A 24848-nucleotide genomic window follows, 5' to 3' on the forward strand; every position below is an offset into this window, starting at 1 on the left:
GACTGAGTGTTTGTACCTACAGTGTAATTCTGGCATTAGTCCCAATGGTTAAGTTATGTCATGTTTTATGTTATATTGTGCTCAGGAGAATTTGTAGAGCGCAACCGTCACAGTGATGGCCTTAGTCATCTGGTAAATTAATTATGTTAAACAGTTTCTACCATGGCATCCTTCCCACAGAATGCTGCCGCACAAGCCCTGCATGGATAGAGGTGGATGGAGATCTTGAGGCACCTGCACTTTGCACTCTTCATTGGTGGCCAGTGTAATAAAAGGTGACATTTCTGTGGTGTAATGAGAAATACATCATCAGGGTCTTTTCTTCATCACCAGTGGATTTATCCTCTTAACTCACCAAACTCTGTGCTCTGCCTCAATGGGTCAGTTGTGAATTCCCAAAAGTAGAAGTAATTACTTGATTAGTCAAGCCCTTTAAGGCAAGCTGGACTGCTGTGAAATGCACTGCCCTTGCACCCGAAGCTCAACAATGGCTATTACACTTTCCACTATATCCTAAAAATATATTCAAGCTTAGGCATATACGTATGTGTGTTTGGTTGTGTCTGTTTTGCATCTCTAAAATCTACTAGTATTGTGGCTGTTACACTCAATACATTCTCCTGAGCATAACAGAACATAAAACATAATTTAACAATTGGGACTAATGTCCGAATTAAATTCAATTAGGAGTATAAACACTCAATCCAGGATTGAGGCTGAGATCCATGAGATCTAGTCCATCACAGGACCTTACTGGCTGAAGGTTTGATCTACACCAACAGTTCTATACCCCTAAACAGTGCTAAGGTGCCACTGAAAACTGTGGCAGACACTGTGCTATATAAAAACAGCATAGAATAAAGTTGGTAATTTAATACACAGTTAGCATCTCTAAACTGAGGAACTTCCAGTTAACGTAACACTGGAAATTACACTCTGTGACCAAAGAATAGATGGCAGAGGATGCCTCACGCATTAGTACCTGGTTTTCAAATGAAGGTTTAACTTGTAGTTGCACACTGTCTGCGACCCCTTCTCCATTGTCTTTTATGTAGTAGACTAGCAGCCGACTTAGTGGAGCCATATTGTATGTCACCTGGAAACGCAAAAATGTCATGCATATTTCAACTTCCCCTGCCGGAGATTTGGTAGACGCTGGAAGGAAAAATTGCAAAATAGACATACATTACAACATCGCAGAATTCTGGTAATCTGAAAATTATTGCTAATGAAAAACATTGTAAAATATAGTGTGTCACTTGATGAAAGCACTATTTAGAGTAAGATCACCTTATGCAGTCAAAAGTAATATATTTAGCAATGTTTTCCTTATACAAAGAGCTTAATTTGAGCCAGTGGTTGCCGGTCGGGGCACTTATTTTTTCGCATCAGACATGTATCCAGACCAAGAGGGAGAAAACTCAAAGTGGCAAGATGGAGGAAGAGAGAGAAATTAAAACCGTCACAAAAAAAGAAAGCAGAAAAATGCAAGTGTGAAATAAAGGGGGAGGAAGTGTCGGGTAGTGTATGAGGAGGCCTGAGATGAATTGGCTACACAGCTTTGGTATTCGACGCACGGACATATTATTGCGCTGGCCAGGGGGCTTCTGAGCAGAGTTTTGGGCACCTGCACTCGATCATTTACATTTTAAGCGCTAGTTATACGGTACATTAAAAGAAGTCTCAGATGTAGACAGTCTTGTTCAGACCACCGGTAATTAGATGTGGTATCAGCTACCCAAAACATGACCACATTTCATGTCTGAGTCAGTCATTTAACTCAATGGTCGACGTTTTGCGCATGATTTAGACTGTGCAAAGAATGTAGCTCTTATGTTATGGACGATATGTCCTTAATATTTTGCTATGCCTCCCACTTGCAAAGAGGCAGTGCAAGTAGCCCCTCTTCATCTTACAAAAAAAGGCGATGTTGCTGCTTTTGAAGGCAACAAAAAGACCTATTTAAGGGGAGGCAGAATGTATCTTCTTCCAGTTGTGATAAATCTGGCAAAAACCCTCAGCAGCACCATCGAAAAACACACCCGATTGCTAAACAGTGGGTATCAGTGGTAGACTTTGCTGTTGCCGCTGACAGGTATTCTGTAGATTCTTACGACCGAGGCTACAGATAGTGACGCTCAGATAAGCCTCAGAGCTTCTTACAAGAACTTCAGTGGCCCATTTATTTTAAGAAACTGACCTTGCGAAGGCAAGAGATACTTTACTGAAAAAATGCCAATTCAGTAAGAGTATTTAAACTTTGGAAACATTGGAACCTACTCAGCTTAAATCTTTCTCTTACTCTGATATTGGTGGGACTATGATTTCATTTAACCCCCACTTGCATTTGATAAGGGCACTCTTGACTGAAATGCAAAAACTCCTTGGCTGCACTCAAGACAGAAACCTAAAATTCAGCATTACTGGCGGCACTAGGAGCCCCCCCATCCACCCTCAGAGTGGATTCCTATAAACCCGCTGCATAGCTTTTCAGAACAATGCATTTCTGACATAGTCCCTTAACACCTATGTCTGAAGAAGTGCTCCTGTTGTACTCTCTACACCTGTCCATGACAGAGCTGCAGCTTCACCTGCTGCTTCTTTATGGTGTGCAGCTGGGATGACGCTCCTGGATGCATCCATCCTCATGAGGTACCCTAGGCTTTTCCCTCAATGGGCATATGCACACTCTTTCACTCTGTGCAGAGGCTGGCTAATTTATGTACATGTTTACACTGCCTTGCTCTAGTCCAGTGGTTCCCAACCTTTTGACTTCTGTGGACCCCCACTTTATTATTAATGGAACCCAGGGACCCCCACTGAATCATCATTGGAATCCGGGGACCCCCACTGAGTCATTACTGGAAGCATGGGACCTAATTTGACAATATTTGTTAATATTTTTTAATTTTCTGAGCAGTCGTGGACCCCCTGAGAAGGCTTCGCAGATCCCCAGGGGTCCCCGGACCACAGGTTGGGAACCACTGCTCTAGTCTGTGCACTTGGCTCTGTAAGGAGACTGACATTGTCTGCCTTGTTTTTGCCAGTACACATTTTCCACAACGGTGTCATGTGCTAGCAATAAGCAGATGAGCAAATGAGAGGACAAACCTTTTGGGGTGAATCACTGATTTAAAAGTCCCCAGACTAGGCATCACTACAATATGCAGGCAGCTCCTACACCGGTGATGACATTGTATTTTTTTCTGCAAGGGCCACAGTTTATGTAATGTTCATGAATCACCACACATCTATGAAATATGTTTACCTCACAAAGGGTCTATTAAATTATACAAATGAGAATACATTAATACCACCACGGTCCATGCAACAGTATTATACTACAAGTTTTTTTGCTAGTTCCATGGACTGATTGATCAAATCCCCTTTTGGCGTTACAAGCAGTCCCTCACATTTATGTCAGGTATAGTGGGGGAATCCCTTTTACAGTACTTGAAATTCAGAATAATTTACAGTCAGCTCTCATCACCTGTTCCAGGACTATGAGTGATGTGAATGTTCTTGTCGAAAGTAACAGTGGCCCTCTTGCTCCGCTGCTGGGTGATGTTGCCTGGTTGCCATCCAGATTGGACAATGTTTCCCCTTGATGCCACTTCGAAGTGCAGGGTGAAATCACAGGGACAGGTGGACTTCAATGCAATGCCGGCCTCTTCACCAACCTTCAGGAATGAGGAGAATTTGAATACTTTATTAACATAGGCATTTACACATGTCCATCACTAGTGCATATAGTTCCATGCTTCTTATTTATATTATGTCAGCTGAATTTAGGCCTCTGCAGGATGCTTGGCCCACCTCATACTGCAGCCCATCTCATGGTTGCCAAATACCAGAGAAGGTACTCAGTCAACAGGATTCTCCTAAGATCTTGAAATAGTTGCAAAGTCATGTTCCTGTTTAAGTTATGGGATACAGGGAAGGCATAAGGCAATGGTTCTCAACCTTTGTTCCGGGGACCTCTTTGGGTCCACGAAGCCTCCTCAGGGGTTCCTTGCCTGTTTAGAAAATTAAATAATATTAACAGACGTACAGTAAATGCCAAGGAATTTGAAATTGAAAGCTACAAATGAAATTACTATTCTCAGATTGATTTGTGGGAGTAGTGCAGGTGAATCAAACAGAATATAGCATGAACGATGTGTGACTTCAATTGAATTTAGAAAAGCTCCAACCTACCTATTAAAATTAAATTATCTTTTATGTGTGTGTTGAATGGAATGCTTGTTCTATATTTCTTGTGTGGTGTTTTGCAGTTTAAATCATCAACACTATTTAGACCAGGGTCTCCAGCTTCCAGAAATGACTCAGTGTTTGGGGGGTTCCCTGGATTTCAATAACAATTCAGTGGGGGTCCCTGGTTTTCAATAATGATAACATTGGGGTCCACAAACATCAGAAGGTTGAAAACCACTGCCATAGGGCTTCGCTGAATATTCTAGGCATCATATTTTAGTTAGACAGATTCCTTTAAAATTATTTGCCTGTCATGAACTTACATGGCTTCTCTGAATGTTATGGGACAATTATTATGTTAGAGCCATGTTCTAAAAGCTGTGGGTATATGATGGCATCTCTGAATGTTATGGGCATCTTCTTACATCAGACTAGTTCTCTGAAAGCTATGGGCATGTTTTGAAGTTGCAGCCAGTCTCTAACGATGATCTGCCTGTTATGATATAAGGGGTTTCATGTCTGACCATGTTATAAAGCTAATATCCATCTTTGAATTTTATGAGCATGTTTTGTTTTGAAGTTTGATGGTTTCTTTGGCTGATATGAGCACACTAAAAAGTAGTCTCACTTTCTAAAATGTTAGTCTTGTTATGAAGGCAGAGGGTTTCTTCAAGCCGCATGGGTGTGTTATAAAGATTAAAGCCTTCTTTGAAGGATTTAAGAATATGTTAAGGACCCTTAGGTCTTACTAGGAGCCAAAGGACCTGAGTGGGTGGCTGGGTGTGGGTGGCAGCTGGCATATAGTATCCCTGTTTGCTGATGACACCCTTATTTACAAAAGAGATACCAGAGTTTAGGAAGCTGGCCTGGTGTGTGGTGAGTACCTATGGTATTACCGCCTTATACCAGGCCAAGGTATCCCCTTATTAGTGAAGTGTAAGCAGTGTCCAGAAGCCAGGCTCTCTAGAGGTAGCTGTGGATGAGCAGCCAAGGCTTATCTAGGAGACATGCAAAGCTCATGCAATACCACTGTAGTCACACAGCACTTACACACATGAAAGAACCACAAGGTGTTACAAAAATACAGGTACTTTATTTTATTGACACAAATACTAAAATACTAGATAGGCAATTCTCCAGTAAGAGGTAAGTAAACACACTATATATATATATGTACAGTAACAATCAGGAAATAGGCAAAGAAAGTAATATAAAACAGTGAAAAGCAATAGGCAATACTGAAGCCCTGGGGGAGACCAAACCATATACTAAGAAAGTGGAATGCGAAGGTTGGGTCCCCACCCAAGGAAGTGGAATTGGTAGAGGGGAGCCGGCGGTACCAGGAAACCCCAAAGGTAAGTGCTGGAGTACCCCCCCACCTCCCCCACCGACCTGCAGGAAAGAGGTTCTACCCAAACCAACCCACAGGACTTCAGAGAAGGATATTGCAAGATCCAGACAGGACTGCAAGAAACCAAAGGTGGATCCTGGAAGAGGAAGACCTGGAAAAGAAGGGGACCAAGTCCAATTCCAGTTGGAGTGTCCGGTGGTGGCAGGAGCCACTACCCACCAGTCTGTGGATGCAGGAGTTGGTCATTGGGGAAACAAAGACAGTCAGCAATGCAGCACTGGAGCAGATGAAGAGTTCCTTGGTGATGCAGTCAACGTCCCACGCTGGATGGAGGATTGCAGTCAGTCTGTGGTGTGGAAAAACCACCAACAAGCCTTGGCAAAGGCAAATGCAGCTGTTGAAGGAAAAGTGGAGCTTCCCGGGGACCAGCAAGGTCTAAGGGGGACTCAACCCAACAGGGGGGAGTCCCAGGCGACCCTCAGCAGTGCAGAGAGTCCAAATAAGAAGAGGCAGCCCCCACTGAAGCCCACAGGCAAGGAGCCCAAGAGTCACTGAGAGGCCCACGCAGCACACCTGAAAAAAGTTCCCACGTCGCAGGAGAAGCATGCAGAGGGCTATGCGTCACAGGGAAGAGTGCTGGGGCTACACGGAGCCTGAAGATCCCTTGGAGAAGATGCCAAAAAGCCCTGGTAGCTGCAAGAGATGCGGTGCATGGGGTACTGTCCTGCATGGGAAGGCAAGGGCTTAGCTTCACCAAAGTTGGATAGCTGGTAGAGAGGACCAAGAGAATCAATCCAGACCGCCACACATGATGCAGGATCCACGCAGCTCAGGATGAGAGGAGATCTACGCAGCCAGTCGTCGTAGTTGGTGCCTGAGGATGCAGGGAAGTGACTCCTTAACTCCAAGGGTGATTCCTTCCTGCTTCTTATGCAGACTGAAGACTTGTCTCCCTCTGAGGATGTACAGCCGGAGAAATGTTGCAGTTGCTGGAAGGAGCCAGAGAAGCAACGTTACAGAGCTGAGTCGTTGATGTAGCTGCAGATTGTGGTTTCCGGTGGAGTCCAGTTGCACTTCCAGTGGACAGAAGTCGAAGTAAGCTGTACAGAGGAGTCCATCTGGAGCTTTGCCTGTCGAATCTTAGGACCCACCCAAGAGGGAGACCCTAAATAGCCCTCGAATGGGGATTGGTGACCGAGTCAGGTGACCACCTAGCCAGGTGACTACCTATCAGGAGGGGACCCTGGCGTCACCTGCCTGACCTGGCCACTCAGATGTTGCCAGAGGCCTCTGCCCACCTTGGTTTTAAGATGGCAGAATCAAGGAGCCTTCTGGAGGAGCTCTGGGCACCACCCCTGGGGTGGTGATGGACAGGGGAGTAGTCACTCCCCTTTCCATTGTTCAGTTTCGCGCCAGAGCATGGACTGGAGGTTCCTGACCTGGTGCATACTGGTTTATGCAAGGAGGGTACCAAATGAGCCCTTCAAAGCATACCAGTGGCTTATGGAGGCTACCCCTCCCAAGCCATGTGTAGGAAGTTGGCTCTGTATGCACTATTTCAAAGTAAGGAATAGTATGCACAGAGTCCAAGGGTTCCCCTTAGAGGTAAGATAGTGGCAAAAAGAGATAATTCTAATGCTCTATTTTGTGGTAGTGTGGTCAAAGCAGTAGGCTTATCAGAGGAGTAGTGTTAAACATTTGTTGTACACACACAGGCAATAAATGAGGAACACACACTCAAAGACAATTCCAGGCCAATAGGTTTTTGTATAGAAAAATATATTTTCTTAGTTTATTTTAAGAACCACAGGTTCAACATTTACAAGTAATACTTCAAATGAAAGGTATTTCAGGTAGGAACTTTAGGAATTTAGAATTAGCAAAATAGCATATACAGTTTTCACATAAATTACATATAGCTATTTTAAAACTAGAGACAGTGCAATTTTCAACAGTTCCTGGGGAAGGTAAGTGTTTGTTAGTTTTTGCAGGTAAGTAAACCACCTACGGGGTTCAAGTTTGGGTCCAAGGTAGCCCACCGTTGGGGGTTCAGAGCAACCCCAAAGTTACCACACCAGCAGCTCAGGGCCGGTCAGGTGCAGAGGTCAAAGTGGTGCCCAAAACACATAGGCTTCAATGGAGAAGGGGGTGCCCTGGTTCCAGTCTGCCAACAGGTAAGTACCCGCGTCTTCGGAGGGCAGACCAGGGGGGTTTTGTAGGGCGCCGGGGGGGACACAAGTCCACACAGAAAGTACACCCTCAGCGGCACGGGGGCGGCCGGGTGCAGTGTGCAAACAAGCGTCGGGTTTGTAATAGAAATCAATGGGAGACCAAGGGGTCTCTTCAGCGATGCAGGCACGCAAGGTGGGGGCTCCTCGGGGTAGCCACCACCTGGGCAAGGGAGAGGGCCACCTGGGGGTCGTTCCTGCACTGGAGGTCGGATCCTTCAGGTCCTGGGGGCTGCGGGTGCAGAGTCTTTACCAGGTGTCGGGTCTTTGAAGCAGGCAGTCGCGGTCAGGGGGAGCCTCGGGATTCCCTCTGCAGGTGTCGCTGTGAGGGCTCAGGGGGGTCAACTCTGGCTACTCACGGTCTCGTAGTCGCCGGGGAGTCCTCCTTATGGTGTTTGTTCTCCACAAGTCGAGCCGGGGGCGTCGGGTGCAGAGTGCAAAATCTCACGCTTCCGGCGGGAAACGTGTGTTGTTTCAAAGTTGCTTCTTTGTTGCAAAGTTGCAGTCTTTGGTGAACAGAGCCGCTGTCCTCAGGAGTTCTTGGTCCTTCTAGATGCAGGGTAGTCCTCTGAGGCTTCAGAGGTTGCTGGGCCCTGGGAACGCGTCGCTGGAGCAGTGTCCTTAGAAGGGGGGGAGACAGGCCGGTAGAGCTGGGGCAAAATCAGTTGGTGTCTCCGTCTTCTCTGCAGGTTTTCAGGTCAGCAGTCCTCTTCTTCTTAGGTTGCAGGAATCTGAGTTCCTAGGTTCTGGGGAGCCCCTAAATACTCAATTTAGGGGTGTGTTTAGGTCTGGGGGGTTAGTAGCCAATGGCTACTAGCCCTGAGGGTGGCTACACCCTCTTTGTGCCTCCTCCCTGAGGGGAGGGGGGCACATTCCTATCCCTATTGGGGGAATCCTCCATCTGCAAGATGGAGGATTTCTAAAAGTCAGAGTCACCTCAGTTCAGGACACCTTAGGGGCTGTCCTGACTGGCCAGTGACTCCTCCTTGTTGTTCTCATTATCTCCTCCGCCCTTGCTGCCAAAAGTGGGGCCGTGGCCGGAGGGGGCAGGCAACTCCACTAGCTGGAGTGCCCTGGGGTGCTGTAACAAAGGGGGTGAGCCTTTGAGGCTCACCGCCAGGTGTTACAGTTCCTGCAGGGGGAGGTGTGAAGCACCTCCACCCAGTACAGGCTTTGTTACTAGCCACAGAGTGACAAAGGCACTCTCCCCATGTGGCCAGCAACATGTCTGGTGTGTGGCAGGCTCTGCTAAAACCAGTCAGCCTACGCGGGTAGTCGGTTAAGGTTTCAGGGGGCACCTCTAAGGTGCCTTCTGGGGTGTATGTTACAATAAAATGTACACTGGCATCAGTGTGCATTTATTGTGCTGAGAAGTTTGATACCAAACTTCACAGTTTTCAGTGTAGCCATTATGGTGCTGTGGAGTTTGTGCATGACAGACTCCCAGACCATATACTCCTATGGCTACCCTGCACTTACAATGTCTAAGGTTTTGCTTAGACACTGTAGGGGCATAGTGCTCATGCACTTATGCCCTCACCTATGGTATAGTGCACCCTGCCTTAGGGCTGTAAGGCCTGCTAGAGGGGTGACTTATCTATACCTATAGGCAGTGTGAGGTTGGCATGGCACCCTGAGGGGAGTGCCATGTCGACTTAGTCATTTTATCCCCACTAGCACACACAAGCTGGCAAGCAGCGTGTCTGTGCTGAGTGAGGGGTCCCCAGGGTGGCATAAGACATGCTGCAGCCCTTAGAGACCTTCCCTGGCATCAGGGCCCTTGGTACCAGGGGTACCAGTTACAAGGGACTTACCGGGATGCCAGGGTGTGCCACTTTTGGAAACAAAGGTACAGGTTAGGGAAAGAACACTGGTGCTGGGGCCTGGTTAGCAGGCCTCAGCACACTTTCAAATCATAACTTGGCATCAGCAAAGGCAAAAAGTCAGGGGGTAACCATGCCAAGGAGGCATTTCCTTACACCATGTAACACCTATTTTCAAAGGGAGAGGGTGTTGCCTCCCTCTCCCAAAAGAAATCCTTTGTTCTGCCATCTTGGGCTTGAGCTGTTCAAGCAGCAGGAGGGCAGAATCCCATCTGAAGGGTGGCAGCAGCTTGGGCTGCCCGGAAAACCCCAGAAAGCTGGTAGTAGTAGTGCTGGGGGTCCTGTAAGGAGCTCCCAGAGTGCATAGAATCATACTTTCAATTCTGGCAACAGTATTGGTGTATGATTCCTACATGTTTGACACCAAACTTCCCTAGGTTCGGAGTAACCATTATGTAGCTGGACATAGGTAGTGACCTATGTCCAGTACATGTGTAAAATGGCGCCCCCGCACTCACAAAGTCCATGAAAATGGAGCTGGAGTTCACTAGGGCACCTCTGCTCATGCAGGGGTGCCCTCACACACAGGTACCTGCACCTGTCCTCTGGGCTAGGAGGGCCTACCATAGGGGTGACTTACAGTGATATCTAGTGAAAAGGGTGCATGCACTTTTTCACGCAGGCTGCAATGGCAGGCCTATCGAAACACTTTGCATGGGCTCTCCATGGGTTGCATTATACATGCTGCAGCCCGTAGGGGACCCCTTGTGCCCCAATGCCCTGGGTACCATATACTAGGGACTTACTTTCATAGATTCACATGCTTGAATCCTTCACCGAGATGGGAGCCTCGGTGTTATACAAAAGCCATGCTCCAATGTAGATATACATTACATGCTTTAGGGCTTTAGCTTAGTAACATATCACAGTCATTTTGTAAAAAAGATCCAAACTCCAGAATCCACCAATCAGGTTACACCACCCTCTAGAACCCTCCTGTGAGGAGCTGCCTTCTCTCAGATTTTCCACCGCGCGTCGTGCTAGGGAGTCTCCTCTGAGCTTTGCTCAGTTTTTTCTCAGAAATCCTGTTCTGAGGTGCTTTTGAATAACTACTCTTTTACTTCAATTAAAGTAGGTGCTTCAAACTGACCAGTATGTCACAGAGACCTAAAAAGGGGCTATTTAGACCTTGTGCTACCTGTATGAAGAAGAGGCTTCATATTGATGACCCACACGAAAACTGCATCTACTGTCTCTACCCGAACCATAAGACCAGAGACTGCAAGGTATGTCGGAAATTTTCTACAAAAAACTTAAAAAGATAGAGAGGGTCGTCTGCTTCTGTGGCTACAGAAGTTAAAAACCAGAGCCAACCCGGTTTCTGATGATGATAGTGCCTCCTCTTCTATGCCAGTCAGTAAAACGCCTGTCAAGAGGCATAAGGAGGATAATACTAATTGAACCTCCAAAAAAGGCACTCAAAAAATCATCTGAGGGCTCCTCAAAATCTCACAGCCCTTCCAAGAAGCATCTGCCAAGTTAGTAAAAATGAAAACAGATTCCTTGTCAAAACCTAAAAAGGAATTTTGTTCTGAGCCCCTAACACCGCCTCTGCAGATCAAGTACAAGTTAAAAGACCGTTGTCTGCGCCATCGACGATGAGGTCGGTGACAACATCACCGACGACAGCCAGGCGACGACAATGGCTACTGTCATCACCATTTCAGTATCGACGTCAGCGTCTGTAGAATCATCGTCGACGATATTGACATCTTCATCAACGGTGTGCCCCATAACATAACTGCTGCAGTCTCCATCAATGACATGCACCTTGTCGACAACCATTTCATTATCGATGCTGCCATCGACCGACACCTCGTCGACGCTACTGACGACGGATACCTTGTGGTGATGCCACTGACAACGCTACTACCATCGACAAAGATACCATCAACTATGAGCCCTTCGACGATGCACCCGTCGATGACGCTCCCGTCGACAGCCCATCCGTCTACGACAGTATTAACAACACCACCGCTGTCAACTGCTCACCTATCATCGACGAGCATCAATGTACCTGCAAAAAAACAGAGACCATCATCACTGCCTCTTTTCTCGTCAACTATGCAGACATTCCTAAAGAGACATAAAAGACATACATTAACGCCATCTATCACGTCGCCTAGTAAATTTTCACGTCTACTACCATCCCACTTTTTGGATGATGCAGTTCGGATGAAGATAGGTTATATGGCATAGCTAGAAGCCCTTCCCAGTGGCATGTCAAATGTGAGGAATATTCAGACAATGACTCCTATTAAGACCAACAATATTATTCCCAACCTTCTCAGCCACAACATGAACTGGTATGTCTCCCCTCTGTGTTAGTGTCTGATCTGCAGACTATGTTAGCGGATTACAGAGATCACTTCCCGCCATTACCCACATCAGTAAAACAGCATCAGCCTACAGTAACGCCTACAAGCCACAACAACCTCAAGTCAGTCCTCTGCCTCATCCAAGAACTTCCCCTCAAGCGATACCTTCTCAGGTAGCAACTTCTTCAGATGATGAAGGGGAAGAGGGTGAGATCCGAAGCCATCAGGACGAATGGGACAAATATATTATCCCTACACCTGCATCTCCTGTTCAGTCCACAGTGAAATCCCCCCCAGAGGATATAGGGAGTTTTCATAACTTGTTTGAAAGGGCAGCCATTAATAGGAATGATGTCATCTTGTATCAATCTGATCCAACACTGTTGACTTCATATGCGCCCAGTACAACAGAAGCTGCACAAACAGTGGATTCAAGCGCAGGGATCTTTCGACGACATCATTGAGGTAACTCCTTTGATGGCAACATCCCTCAATTGGTGGACAATCCGTACAAATGTCTCAGAAGGGCTGCAGTTCTTGCCACAAACTCCCCCATTAACAATAACAACAGATCCATCAATGGATGGATGGGGTGCATATCTGCAGGATCTTCAAGTAAGCAGCAAATGGCCCATCTCTTACCAAGCTCTCCATATCAACCCTCTAAAGCTGCAAGCAGTATTCCTAGCGTTGCAGGCCTTTCTTCCAAGAATTGGTGGAGCATCAGTGCTTGTCAGGACGGACAGTACCACAACAATGCACTATATCAACAAGCAGGGGGGATCACGCTCCCAGCTTCTATCACAGGAGGCACAGGCCATTCGGAATTGTTGCATTCAACATTCGGTACACATAAAAGCATAACATGTCCCAGGCCATCAGAATGCCATTGCAGATTCTCTAAGCAGGCTAACAACATCTACCCACGAATGGGAATTGGATCAGCACATGCAGAACGAAATATTCAGGCAGTGGGGCAAACAGAACTCCCAGAACACCAAATGCCGGTTTTACGCAAGCTGGCATCACCAGGAGGGGTCGTGGGGGGATACATTTTCGATTGCTTGGTCAGGAATGTATGCTTCCACTTTTCCTCCAGTTCCTCTCCTCCCAAGGGTAATAAGCAAGATCAAGTCAGAAACCTGCCAAATACTCCTAATAGCCCCTGCGTGGCGAGAACAACACTGGTACATGGAACTCCTACTACTGTCCATATGTTCACCCATGAAGATGGAGCCAATTCCATCGCTGCTAACCATGAACCACGGCCAAGTGAGACATCCGAATCCCAAATCTCTGTACTTGTCTGCATGGCTCATGAGTTCATGGAGTTCGGCCATTCAAACATCCCTAATGACTGCAAATAAATACTAACCAGGGCCCGCACGGATAGCTTGTAAAGCAATTCTTAAAAGGTCTTTTTAGAACCTATCCACCAGTCAGAGCCCCAACTCCAGCATGGCAATCAAACACAGTTCTTAGCCAGCTTATGAAAGTGCTGTTTGAACCCATTTATAGGGCGGACGTCAAATACCTTACATGGAAGGTGGCACTCCTTTTCGCGCTTACATCTGTGCATAGGGTTAGTGAAATACAAGCGTTCACAATACAGGAACCCTTTCTACAATTTAGACAAGACAGAGTCATCTTATGCACCAACCCTAAATTTATACCCAAGGTCCCCTCGGACTTTCATCTCAACGAACTTCTGGTATTGAAAACTTTCTTCCCTAATCCGCAAACTGCAGCAGAAAGGTCTCTTCACTTCCTGGAATTGAAGAGATATCTCAAGTTTTATCTAGAAAGAACAAAACCTTTTCGGAAATCAAACCAACTTTTCATAGCTCACAGTAACCCTAGAAAAGGGTTCCCAGTGACTAAACAGACTAGATCTCGCTGGATTACAAGTGCAATCACTCATTGCCATACTAAGCCTTGTCTTCCATTAGACTCTAAAGTACGTGCACATTCAACTAGGGCCATTTCCATGTCCTGTGCGTTATTTTCAGGAGTGTCATTACCAGACATCTGTTGAGCTGAAACGTGGAAAAAGGCACATACTTTCACAAGACACTACTGATTGCACACTGCAACCATCAGTGATGCAGCGGTTGGTCAAGCAGTACTCAGGCATCTGTTCCAATGAAGGTGAGCCATTTAGGTATTACTGTGTAAGGAAATGCCTCCTTGGCATGGTTACCCCCTGACTTTTTGCCTTTGCTGATGCCAAGTTATGATTTGAAAGTGTGCTGAGGCCTGCTAATCAGGTCCCAGCACCAGTGTTCTTTCCCTAACCTGTACCTTTGTTTCCACAGTTGGCACACCTTGGCATTCAGGTAAGTCCCTTGTAACTGGTACCCCTGGTACCAAGGGCCCTGATGCCAGGGAAGGTCTCTAAGGGCTGCAGCATGTCTTATGCCACCCTGGGGACCCCTCACTCAGCCCAGACACACTGCTTGCCAGCCTGTGTGTGCTAGTGGGGATAAAACGACTAAGTCGACATGGCACTCCCCTCAGGGTGCCATACCCACCTCACACTGCCTATAGGTATAGGTAAGTCACCCCTCTAGCAGGCCTTACAGCCCTAAGGCAGGGTGCACTATACCATAGGTGAGGGCATAAGTGCATGAGCACTATGCCCCTACAGTGTCTAAGCAAAACCTTAGACATTGTAAGTGCAGGGTAGCCATAAGAGTATATGGTCTGGGAGTCTGTCATACACAAACTCCACAGCACCATAATGGCTACACTGAAAACTGTGAAGTTTGGTATCAAACTTCTCAGCACATTAAATGCATTCTGATGCCAGTGTACATTTTATTATAACATACACCCCAGAGGGCACCTTAGAGGTGCTCCCTGAAACCTTAACCGACTATCCGTGTAGACTGACTAGTTTTAGCAGCCTGCCACACACCAGACATGTTGCTGGCCACATGGGGAGAGTGCCTTTGTCACTCTGTGGCTAGTAACAAAGCCTGTACTGGGTGGAGGTGCTTCTCACCTCCCCCTGCAGGAACTGTAACACCTGGCGGTGAGCCTCAAAGGCTCACCCCCTTTGTTACAGCACCCCAGGGCACTCCAGCTAGTGGAGTTGCCCGCCCCCTCCGGCCACGGCCCCACTTTTGGCGGCAAGGGCGGAGGAGATAATGAGAACAACAAGGAGGAGTCACTGGCCAGTCAGGACAGCCCCTAAGGTGTCCTGAGCTGAGATGACTAACTTTTAGAAATCCTCCATCTTGCAGATGGAGGATTCCCCCAATAGGGATAGGAATGTGCCCCCCTCCCCTCAGGGAGGAGGCACAAAGAGGGTGTAGCCACCCGCAGGGCTAGTAGCCATTGGCTACTAACCCCCCAGACCTAAACACCCCCCTAAATTCAGTATTTAGGGGCTCCCCAGAACCTAGGAACTCAGATTCCTGCAACCTAAGAAGAAGAGGACTGCTGAACTGAAAAACCTGCAGAGAAGACGGAGACACCAACTGCTTTGGCCCCAGCTCTACCGGCCTGTCTCCCCACTTCTAAAGACACTGCTCCAGCGACGCGTTCCCAGGGTCCAGTAACCTCTGAAGCCTCAGAGGACTACCATGCATCTAGAAGGACCAAGAACTCCCGAGGACAGTGGCTCTGTTCCCCAAAGACTGCAACTTTGCAACAAAGAAGCAACTTTGAAACAACACACGTTTCCCGCCGGAAGCGTGAGACTTTGCACTCTGCACCCGACGCCCCCGGCTCGACTTGTGGAGAACAAGCACCACAGGGAGGACTCCCCGGCGACTACGAGACCGTGAGCAGCCAGAGTTGACCCCCCTGACCCCCCACAGCGACGCCTGCAGAGGGAATCCCGAGGCTCCCCCAGACTGCGACTGCCTGCTACAAAGACCCGACGCCTGGTAAAGACTATGAACCCGCAGCCCCCAGGACCTGAAGGATCCGACCTCCAGTGCAGGAGCGACCCCCAGGTGGCCCTCTCCCTTGCCCAGGTGGTGGCTACCCCGAGGAGCCCCCCCCCTTGCCTGCATCGTTGAAGAGACCCCTTGGTCTCCCATTGATTTCTATTGCGAACCCGACGCTTGTTTGCACACTGCACCCGGCCGCCCCCGTGCCGCTGAGGGTGTACTTTCTGTGCTGACTTGTGTCCCCTGCGGTGCCCTACAAAACCCCCCTGGTCTGCCCTCCGAAGACGCGGGTACTTACCTGCTGGCAGACTGGAACCGGGGCACCCCCTTCTCCATTAAAGCCTATGTGTTTTGGGCACCACTTTGACCTCTGCACCTGACCGGCCCTGAGCTGCTGGTGTGGTAACTTTGGGGTTGCTCTGAACCCCCAACGGTGGGCTACCTTGGACCCAAACTTGAACCCCGTAGGTGGTTTACTTACCTGCAAAAACTAACAAACACTTTCCTCCCCCAGGAACTGTTGAAAATTGCACTGTCTCTAGTTTTAAAATAGCTATATGTCATTTATGTGAAAACTGTATATGTTATTTTGCTAATTCAAAGTTCCTAAAGTTCCTACATGAAATACCTTTCAATTGAAGTATTACTTGTAAATCTTGAACCTGTGGTTCTTAAAATAAACTAAGAAAATATATTTTTCTATACAAAAACCTATTGGCCTGGAATTGTCTCTGAGTGTGTGTTCCTCATTTATTGCCTGTGTGTGTACAACAAATGCTTAACACTACTCCTCTGATAAGCCTACTGCTCGACCACACTACCACAAAAAAGATTATTAGAATTATCTCTTTTTGCCACTATCTTACCTCTAAGGGGAACCCTTGGACTCTGTGCATACTATTCCTTACTTTGAAATAGTGCATACAGAGCCAACTTCCTACACCCACCATCCACTTCTTACTGCCTATATGCACATTTTCTATAATTTTGCAGTTCTTTTATTATCATATTTATATAGCTAATCAGGACTCTTAGAATGTCCATTTTATTGTATCGGGATAGTGTTTATATACCTAACTGCAGAAAATGTGCTACTTACTGCCTGCTATTCTGATTCAAGCATGTGAATCTATGAAAGTTCCAATACTGTAATAAGAAATAAGTTACTTACCTGTAACTGTAGTTCTCCATTATTGGAAACTTTCATAAATTCACAGCACGACCAAGCTACCTAAAAAATGAGAGCATTAGGTGATCTAGTTTTTACGCCTGTAAACCAGCGTGTGGTTGCCTGGACCCCCTGCACAGTGTGCATAACTTTGCACAGTACATAGAGGGCCAGCCTACTACAACTACCGAGAAAATAGAAGCCAAGTCAGATGAGAGGCCACTGCAAGGGATACTTGGGTCCATTCATTGTTTGCAAGAGATGTGTATGGAGCAGCAAAATAGTTTGGTTAGAATCCAGACTGTAAAGCAAGTCCTGATTCGACTTACGTGGCGTAATAAAATAGGAACAGTGCCCATTTTCAGCCCTGTGTTACGATACTCCGCTTCTTATATTACAAATTGAGATAGCTTGCAGCACATTGGTAACACCTTTTAGTTGTGCTTTGTTTTGAAATATCCCTACTGCCACTCTAGTCCTTGGGTGGAATCACTGGCTACATGATATGTTATCACCATCACACGCTGCCTTTTTTCGAAATGGCAGTCTAGCAAGATGTCATGGACTGATTTGTGTAGTTTTGTAAAAATGCTTCCTTATTGTTAGTTCATGTTAGGGAAAGGGGAATATAAGAACTTCTAAGTGGTCGCAAAATGCTAGGGAATAAGTCAACATTTAAGCATGTTGTTAACAACATACAGAAGTTAACATTTACATGGTAACCTGGAAATGCATGATGGTAGAAAGATTCAATAAAGAGGTACTGGCAAAAAATACGTTGAATTCGATGTTAGAGACTTCCTGTTGATTGAAGGTCATGTTAAATAGTTATGACATTAAAAGTTTTTCTGACCATATTAGGACTTTTGAAGGAATTTTAAGGTAATCTTCATGTATCGAAATAACAATCTTTCTCTGAGAGGAAAAGCCATGTGTTACAAAGGTAGAGGCTTTGTTTTGATGTATGTTTCAGTGCTGTCAGTTTATGAAGTTGGATGCTTTTATTAAACGTTAAGACCATATTGTGAGTGAGGGCATTTTAGGAAGTTATGCCTTTCTAACTTCTAACTTTGTGATTACTATCACAACAAAAGGTTACTTTGAAAATTATGGCCATGTTTGAGTATACACAAGTGATTTGTTGGGTGGGCTGAGGTCTGTGGACAGTGGGTGTTGCTCTTACAACCTTCCACCTAAACTATGCAGGTGTTATTTATGCCTTCAATATTCCAGGTTGAACCTGTTCTCTAGCTGAGATGATAGGGCAGCCCTCTTCTCAACCCCCAGTAACTACGGAGAAACTGTGTGTCATTTTTTGAGTCTCTGTTGGGCCCACATATGTTCACAGGCTCTACGGACCTTACATATCACTTTCTTCATTGTGTTACAATCTGCTTGTGATTCAGTGTTAGTAAATTGATCGTATTTAGTCTTGGAGGTCTGGTTTCTGAAGTGCCAAGATTGCTCTGTCTGCCTGGTCTGTTAGCTTGTGTATGATTTGCACTCAATCATACCAACACTCTGGTCAGTATTTTTCTCTAGACCAGTGGTTCTTAATCTTTTCTGTGGACCCCCACTTAAACAATACTGGAACCCAGGGACCCCCACTGAATAATTCCTGGAATCCAGGGACCCCAACTGAGTCTTTTCTAGAAGCCGGGTATCCTGCCTAAACATTTTCAACTATATGAATGAGAAAACAATACACAAAACTACAAAAACAAGCATTCATCAAACAAATACACAAATGATGAAATAATTTATTACATAAAAAAAAAAAAAAAAAAAATTAATGGGAAGGTTGGAATTTTTCTAAATTCATTTGTGGCTCATCATCCATGCTGTATCTTGTTTGATGCACTTACACCACTTTCACAAACCAATCTCAGTATACTAACTTAACTTTTAACCTCCAATTTTACACTTTGCTCCTTTATTTATGTATACTTTATTAATCTGTTTAAGAAAATAGATTTTTTAATAATTTGCAGTCCCCCTGATTAAGTTTCCCGGACCCTTGCTCTGGTTGTTCTGATTTCTAGTTTTTTATGACCTGGAATCAGTCTCTATGGCCCTCTTCTCTATGGTTCCCGGACCGTGTGTTTCCCTGGCCCCAATCCTAGTCTTTGAGATTTTTGTTCACAAATCTCCCTGGCTCTCTGTCACTCAAAATTCACAGCCATGGTTTCAGTGTACATGTGTAATCATATATCTAGATCTTTTGTGAATGCGAATTCCATATCTCTCAGTCTTTTGATGTCCCGGTATTATGTTGTTAATAAGAAAAGGACTGAAACCAATGGGTTAGTGCATGGATACTCAAAGTACGGCCCGCGGGCCTCATGCGGCCCCTCTCACCATAACATGCGGTCCCCTGGGCAAGAGGAGCACTGGACAGCTGTTTGTTCGACTCAGCACTTACAATAAAAATATTAAATAGACACACACTCATTTATTTAAACTTAATTGGTGTTAAAGAAAGGAAGTGACTGGGGACTCCTGCACTTAACTTTAGAAACACCTTCATTTTTAAAGACATCTTGCAGCATAAGTGTAAAACTATGTCAGTCACTTCAAAATTAAAAAAGTGTATTTAGTTAACATACAGAACCTTTTCACCCTAGTACAATTTGTTATATCAGTACATTGAGATGTATTCATGTAAAAGTGATAGTTTTCAAACATTAATTCTTCCCCTTACCCTGAGAACACCACCAATAGTAAATTTAAAGAGGGATGTCACTTGTTATGTGCACTTTATGGGTGGCCTGGGTGCCTATCATACATGAACAACATTATAGTTTATTAAATCAAACATAGAAGCAGGTTTTGTGCAGCACACACCATGAAATCATATATTTCGAGGTCTTATATGCGATAATGCAGAAAAAGGAGGGAAAGTGAAGCTAAACAATTGCCTAGAATCACACAATTCGGAAAAGTGGGGAAGCCGGGATTAATTCCAGGTTTTCTGGTTTCCCATTGTTCATTTCAGCCACAAGATATATATATATATATCTATATATAGATATATATAGATATATATATATATATGTCTTTTACTTCTCCCACACCTACCTTGCCACCAATGCCCCCAGGCACCCCAGGCAACCGCCACTGCACTGGCATCAGTGCGGCCCCCAGGCACATCACAAACCAAACTTTTTGGCCCCTGGGAAAATGTTTGCGAGTACTCATGGGTTAGTGGAACCTGCCCGATAGACTCTCGTCTGTCAGAGGTCCTTCATGTGCCTTCAACACCACACAGGGACGGGTTGATCACAGTGCAAGGAGCACTAATGGGCAAAGAAACTCTGTGGTTCAACTGGCTATGAAGCATATTGTCTATTTGTTGTATTTCTGTAACGTGTATGATTAGGTCTTTCATACATTATATTGCTTCACCTGAATGGTTCTCTGAGTTTCTGTGTCAGCCTGGAGAATTGTCATTAGTTCTTTGTGGCACCACAGCCTCAGATTTGTTTCCATTTAATAAGCCTTCCTCTTCCCATATTAGATGTTTCATCGGCCTTCATGTATCATCTCGTGCTCTAGACTGAGGCGGTCATTCTGACCCTGGCGGTTGAAAACCGCCAGGGCAGAGTGCCGCGGAAGCACCGCCAACAGGCTGGCGGTGCTTCATGGGCAATTCTGACCGCGGTGGTAAAGCCGCGGTCAGAAAAGGGCAACCGGCGGTTTCCCGCCGGTTTACCCCTGCCCCAAAGAATCCTCCATGGCGGCGCTGCTCGCAGCACCGCCATGGGGATTCCGACCCCCTTCCCGCCATCCTGGTCCTGGCGGTAAAAACCGCCAGGAACAGGATGGCGGGAACGGGTGTCGTGGGGCCCCTGGGGGCCCCTGCACTGCGCATGCCACAGGCATGGGCAGTGCAGGGGCCCCCTAACAGGGCCCCATAATGATTTTCAGTGTCTGCCTAGCAGACACTGAAAATCGCGACGGGTGCCACTGCACCCGTCGCACACCAGCAACTCTGCCGGCTCCATTCGGAGCCGGCTTCATCGTTGCTGGGGCTTTCCCGCTGGGCGGGCGGGCGGGCGGCCTTTTGGCGGTCGCCCGCCCGCCCAGCGGGAAAGTCAGAATGACCGCCGCGGTCATTTGACCGCAGTGCGGTCTTCTGGCGGTCTCCGCCCGGCGGGCGGTGCCCGCCGGGGTCGGAATGACCCCCTGAGTTTTTCCTGCCCATATGTCTCAGCTGCTCGTGTGCCTTCGTGCAAATACCTCCCCTTCCATGTGTCTCTCTGAGCTTGTAGCTACCCACCCAAATCCCCTCTGTTGCCCACATGCATCATTGCCACTGAAAAACAAATCTTGTACAACACATCCTGGTCAAAACAATCAGCTGCAAGGCCTTTATGGCGAGGATATACATTACCCTTAGTAGGGTTAAGTATTGTAATTGTCATTCTAAAGTTATGTAATGATTCATTTATTATATACATACATTTCATATTCTCGTTTACAATACTATAGATAAACAGCAACAAATATGTTTGCAAGGTTATACTTTATTCAGAATAACGCTGTCAGGTGCAGCTCTTACCACCAAAGGTTTCTCTGGTGTTTGCAGCTGCACATGGCACTTGCTTGGTGAATACCAGCTGCTGATGGACAAATAGTTCGGTAGATATTGGTCTCCAACTGCCTTTCCATCGATTGCTGTCACCTTGGTCTGAAAAGGGTTCACAAGAAGAATGTTATGGATTGGAGTGCTCTAGGGAAACAATACCATTCCTACATCTGCTGATTGCTAAACTCGCTTTTAAAACACGCCATTTTTAAATTTTGGAAAGAAAATGCATTGATAAACTATATCTGAATAAAATGACCAGGCAGTAAAAAAGACTATTTTCCTTATGGAAACACCTAAGCCAGGGAAGACTATTACAAATCACTTGCAATGCAAATTTAACACCTTTGCACTGTGAAGATTCACATACAGTTAATGTACAGTTGTGTTCAGCTTAACTTCAGTAATTTCACTTTTAGCGCCTCTTTATGACAAAATTGAAAGTTGGCTCCAAACAGTGTTTTTGTCTGATTTCTCAATCTGAATAGTGCAGTAATGTTGACTCACCCACAGTTTTTGAGCATGCAAGTTCCTCCAAGCTTTACTTTCAGGAGTTTGTATAGTAAAAAACAGTACCAATTCTGAGGCTTACAGCTCGGAATGAGGGAAAGTGCGAAGAGTAAAACTGATCCAGCACACTATCTCACATTCCAAGCAGTGGATCTTGGAAGGGGTGTGGCTATAAAACCTCCTGTGGAAAAGCTGTGCATTGTGGTATAGGTATCCCTGGGTGTTTTTACTTCCTGGAAATAGCAGAGGATATGGAATGAGTGCTAAGAGATTCTGGTCCAGCATACATTCTCCCGAGATATATCAATATAAATAGAGTATACCATTCTAATGATGGGCCTAGGAAATGTATTACTTGCCCGGATCCAACTAAGTCAATAGGAGCGTGAGCTCATTAGAGCACAGGCCTTTACCCGTCCAAGGGTGGCATGCTTCATCATCGGGCCATGCTCCTCGTTGGGCCAGCGCTGCAATGCCCAACGGCCCCTCTAGGGAATCTTTGCCAGAGATCTTTTTCTCGCCAGGTGGGGTTGTAAGAATGCAACCCAGATGTGTTGAGACACCCACAACTAAATGGGAAAATTAGTGCGGGGTGAATAAAAATTAACTATAGAATCCTAATTATCTTACTTTATTTAAATTAAGGATCTATGTTAAAGTTAAAAACAGGGTTGAGAATCCACTGGAAATTATGAGCATTAGGCTGTTGTTGTCGGTTACTGCTTTATGGATAATTACATTCCAGTTTGCAGTTTCTTCTTCGTGGCGCATTTCAAAACTTTAGGCTCTGATGTTTCAGAACACCCAACACTGTTCCATCGAGATACGGTGGTACTGCAGACTCATCTGTCATTTGTTTTGTAAGTGATATGACAATTCCACTTGCATCACAGAGCTTCTCGCAACATGAAGCTTCCTTGGATGAGAAATGTTAGGCAACAATGCCGAATGCATGCTTCAGTTTATCTGTAGAGGACTAGAGAACAGTGTTCCTCTGAATAGCTTCCTTTCTATGAAATGGGTGTAATGTAGGTAAGGCTGACTTAAAAGCCATCAATGCCAAATGGATTACCTCCTGTATCTCAGATTGTAGCTCTTTATAGTGGACTTTTCTTCAGTCAGATATCAATGCAAAATACACCAGAGCTAAAGCAGCTTCTGCTGCAATCTTCGGGCATGGTTAACCCACATATATTATGCAAATGGACTGGAATAGTGTAAGTAGTGGAACCTGACCTACATTAGCCTGTTGGCGTGCTAACACATCCACACAGTAGTGTTTTGTGAAAGTGTGTGGTGTGGACTATGTAGCTGCCTTACAAATGTCATCTAAAGGAATGTTACCAAGAAAGGCCATAGTAGCACCCTTTTTCCTAATATGCTCTAGTGGTAACAGGCAAAGGCCTCTTAGCCTTAGCATAACAATTCTCTGCCTGATTTGGATATTGGGTTACTGTAGGAAGTTGGCTCTGTATGTACTATTTCAAAGTAAGAAATAGCATGCACAGAGTCCAAGGGTTCCCCTTAGAGGTAAGATAGTGGCAAAAAGAGATAATTCTAATGCTCTATTTTGTGGTCGAGCAGTAGGCTTATCAGAGGGTAGTGTTAAGCATTTGTTGTACACACACAGGCAATAAATGAGGAACACACACACTCAAAGACAATTCCAGGCCAATAGGTTTTTATATAGAAAAATATATTTTCTTAGTTTATTTTAAGAACCACAGGTTCAAGATTTACAAGTAATACTTCAAATTAAAGGTATTTCACCCAGGTATCTTAGGAACTTTGAATCAACGCAATATCATGTACAGTTTTGGCAAAAATGGCAATGAGCTATTTTAAAACTAGACAGAGCAATTTTCAACAGTTCCTGGGGGAAGTAAGTATTGGTTAGTTTTGCAGGTAAGTAAAACACCTACAGGTTTCAAAGTTGGGTCCAAGGTAGCCCACCGTTGGGGGTTCAGGGCAACCCTAAAGTTACCACACCAGCAGCTCAGGGCCGGTCATGTGCAGAGGTCAAAGTGGTGCCCAAAACGCATAGGCTTCAATAGAGAAGGGGTGCCCCGGTTCCAGTCTGCCAGCAGGTAAGTACCCTCGACTTCGGAAGGCAGACCAGGAGGATTTTGTAGGGCACCGGGGGGGACACAAGTCAGCACAGAAAGTACACCCTCAGCGGCACAGGGGCGGCCGGGTGCAGAGTGCAACAGGCGTCGGGTTTGCAATTGGTTTCAATGCGAGACCCAGGGGTCTCTTCAGCGAAGCAGGCAGGCAAGGGGTGGGCTCCTCGGGGTAGCCACCACCTGAGCAAGGGAGAGTGCCACCTGGGGGTCGCTTCTGCACTGGAGGTCGGATCCTTTAGGTCCTGGGGGCTGCAGGCGCAGTGTCTTTACCAGGCGTCGGGTTCTTTGAAGCAGGCAGTCGCGGTCAGGGAGAGCCTCTGGATTCCCTCTGCAGGCGTCGCTGTGGGGGCTCAGAGGGGTCAACTCTGGCTACTCACGGGCTCGCAGACGCCGGGGAGTCCTCCCTGTAGTGTTGGTTCTTCGCAGGTCGAACCGGGGGCGTCGGGTGCAGAGTGGAAAGTCTCACACTTCCGGCGGGAAACGTGGAGTCCTTTAAAAGTTGTTTCTTTGTTGCAAGGTTCAGTCTTTGTGGAACAGGGGCGTTGTCCTCAGGAGTTCTTTTTCCTTTTAGATGCAGGTTAGTCCT

General features: G+C 46.1%; 1 protein-coding gene across 2 annotated transcripts in view; it reads right to left on the reverse strand.

Annotated features, from left to right (window-relative positions):
• Positions 1-24848, reverse strand: part of CPAMD8 (C3 and PZP like alpha-2-macroglobulin domain containing 8) — a 1104327-nt gene that overhangs the window by 874874 nt on the left and 204605 nt on the right. For both annotated transcript variants that reach the window (XM_069217904.1, XM_069217903.1), the window contains exons 13-15: positions 21603-21731; positions 3491-3680; positions 983-1155 (exon numbers count right to left, since the gene is read on the reverse strand). In XM_069217904.1, coding sequence (XP_069074005.1) covers positions 983-1155; positions 3491-3680; positions 21603-21731 — 492 coding nt within the window. The remainder of the gene's footprint in view (positions 1-982; positions 1156-3490; positions 3681-21602; positions 21732-24848) is intronic.

Source organism: Pleurodeles waltl, chromosome 12 (genome assembly GCF_031143425.1).
Source record: "Pleurodeles waltl isolate 20211129_DDA chromosome 12, aPleWal1.hap1.20221129, whole genome shotgun sequence".
Classification (NCBI taxonomy): domain Eukaryota; kingdom Metazoa; phylum Chordata; class Amphibia; order Caudata; family Salamandridae; genus Pleurodeles; species Pleurodeles waltl.